Here is a 1,236-nt window from a genome sequence, read left to right as displayed (position 1 = left end):
CCAGAGCAGAGGGGCAGAATCCCCTCCCTGCCCTGCTGCCCACACTGCTCTGGATGCAGCCCAGGACACAGTTGGCTTTCCGAGCTGCCAGCGCAAATGGCCGGGGCATATTAAGTTGTTCATCAACATCAGCTTTAGCAGCCATCCTCTGACCTATCCTTTAGCTTAATTCCATAATGCCATTTCTTAACATTCACCACCTCTATATTTTTCCCACCAGTCTGCTCCCATATATTTAAATGTTATATCAAGACAGTATTTCTATCACTATCTGACTTCAAATAGTAAAGTAGTCCTACTGAAATCTATGAATCATTGTCGGTGCTCAAAGTTATGATGTGCTGGGACACACAAAATAAAGAACTTTTCTGTTTTCAATAGGACAGTTTTGATTTTATTAAATGTATGTCATTGCACTGGTAATATATACTGGACACACACATATACATATATATATATACTTATATATTTATATTTGCAGATTTTTTTTTCAGAAATATTACTTGTGTGCCACATACATTTTTTCCACCTGAAAAATAAGCTAAGAAGATTTTGACACAAAGAGCATCACGGCATCCTACTTCCTTGGTCTCCATTAAAATATCTCTTAGAGAATTTATTTATAAATAATCTTTCCATGTTTTGCTGCAGTCTAACAAAATATAGCCAATCTTGCTGTTCAGATTACCAAAGAAATACTTGTGATACCTTTCTTGTTATAGAACGGTTTTACATCAGTGGTAATGTATTTTTAAGATGCCATTGGAAACTACTCAGATGCACTATTAACTGTCACGATGAGTAATTCTCCTTGATTCATAAATTTAAAGGGCCATTACACCTCCTGTATATTTAATCAAAAATCTCCCGGACTGGTATAAACTAATAATATAAAAGGCTTTGAAGGTCATCGTGTGGTCCACGTCCTGCTGTAGGTGGGATTCTGTCCAGCTCAGCTGCACAGACAGGCACAAGGAGTCACTGTGACTTCCTTCGGTTTAAAACAGCGCCTCACCCTCACATCGCTTTTTTGCCAGCCGGAACATTCAAGTGTTTGTGCCGTGGTTCCACCTCGTTATTCCTACTTCCACCCCGGGTGGCTTTGCCTTCGGGAAACCTACTAACAGGGACAACGCTCTCCTTTGAGAAGTTTAAGCTTTTCTTAAAGAAAAGTTTATTCTGTTGCAACAAATGTCCTTGAGCTAATGATGATCTCCCAGTTTCAAAACAAACAAA

The 1,236-nt window shown here is 39.0% G+C and overlaps 1 protein-coding gene across 1 annotated transcript in view; it reads right to left on the bottom strand.

Moving 5' to 3' along the window:
* Window positions 1–145, bottom strand: part of MRPL39 (mitochondrial ribosomal protein L39) — a 19,682-nt gene extending 19,537 nt beyond the window's left edge. The window contains exon 1 of the mRNA XM_029961434.1: window positions 70–145. Within this exon, the coding sequence (XP_029817294.1) occupies window positions 70–145 (76 nt within the window). The remainder of the gene's footprint in view (window positions 1–69) is intronic.
* Window positions 146–1,236: the final 1,091 nt, after the last annotated feature.

This window comes from Manacus vitellinus, unplaced genomic scaffold (genome assembly GCF_001715985.3).
Source record: "Manacus vitellinus isolate BGI_N305 unplaced genomic scaffold, ASM171598v3 scaffold_34_pilon, whole genome shotgun sequence".
NCBI classification, from domain to species: Eukaryota; Metazoa; Chordata; class Aves; order Passeriformes; family Pipridae; genus Manacus; species Manacus vitellinus.
Note: the sequence above shows the minus strand (reverse complement) of the source record. Positions and strands in the feature narration are given on the sequence as shown.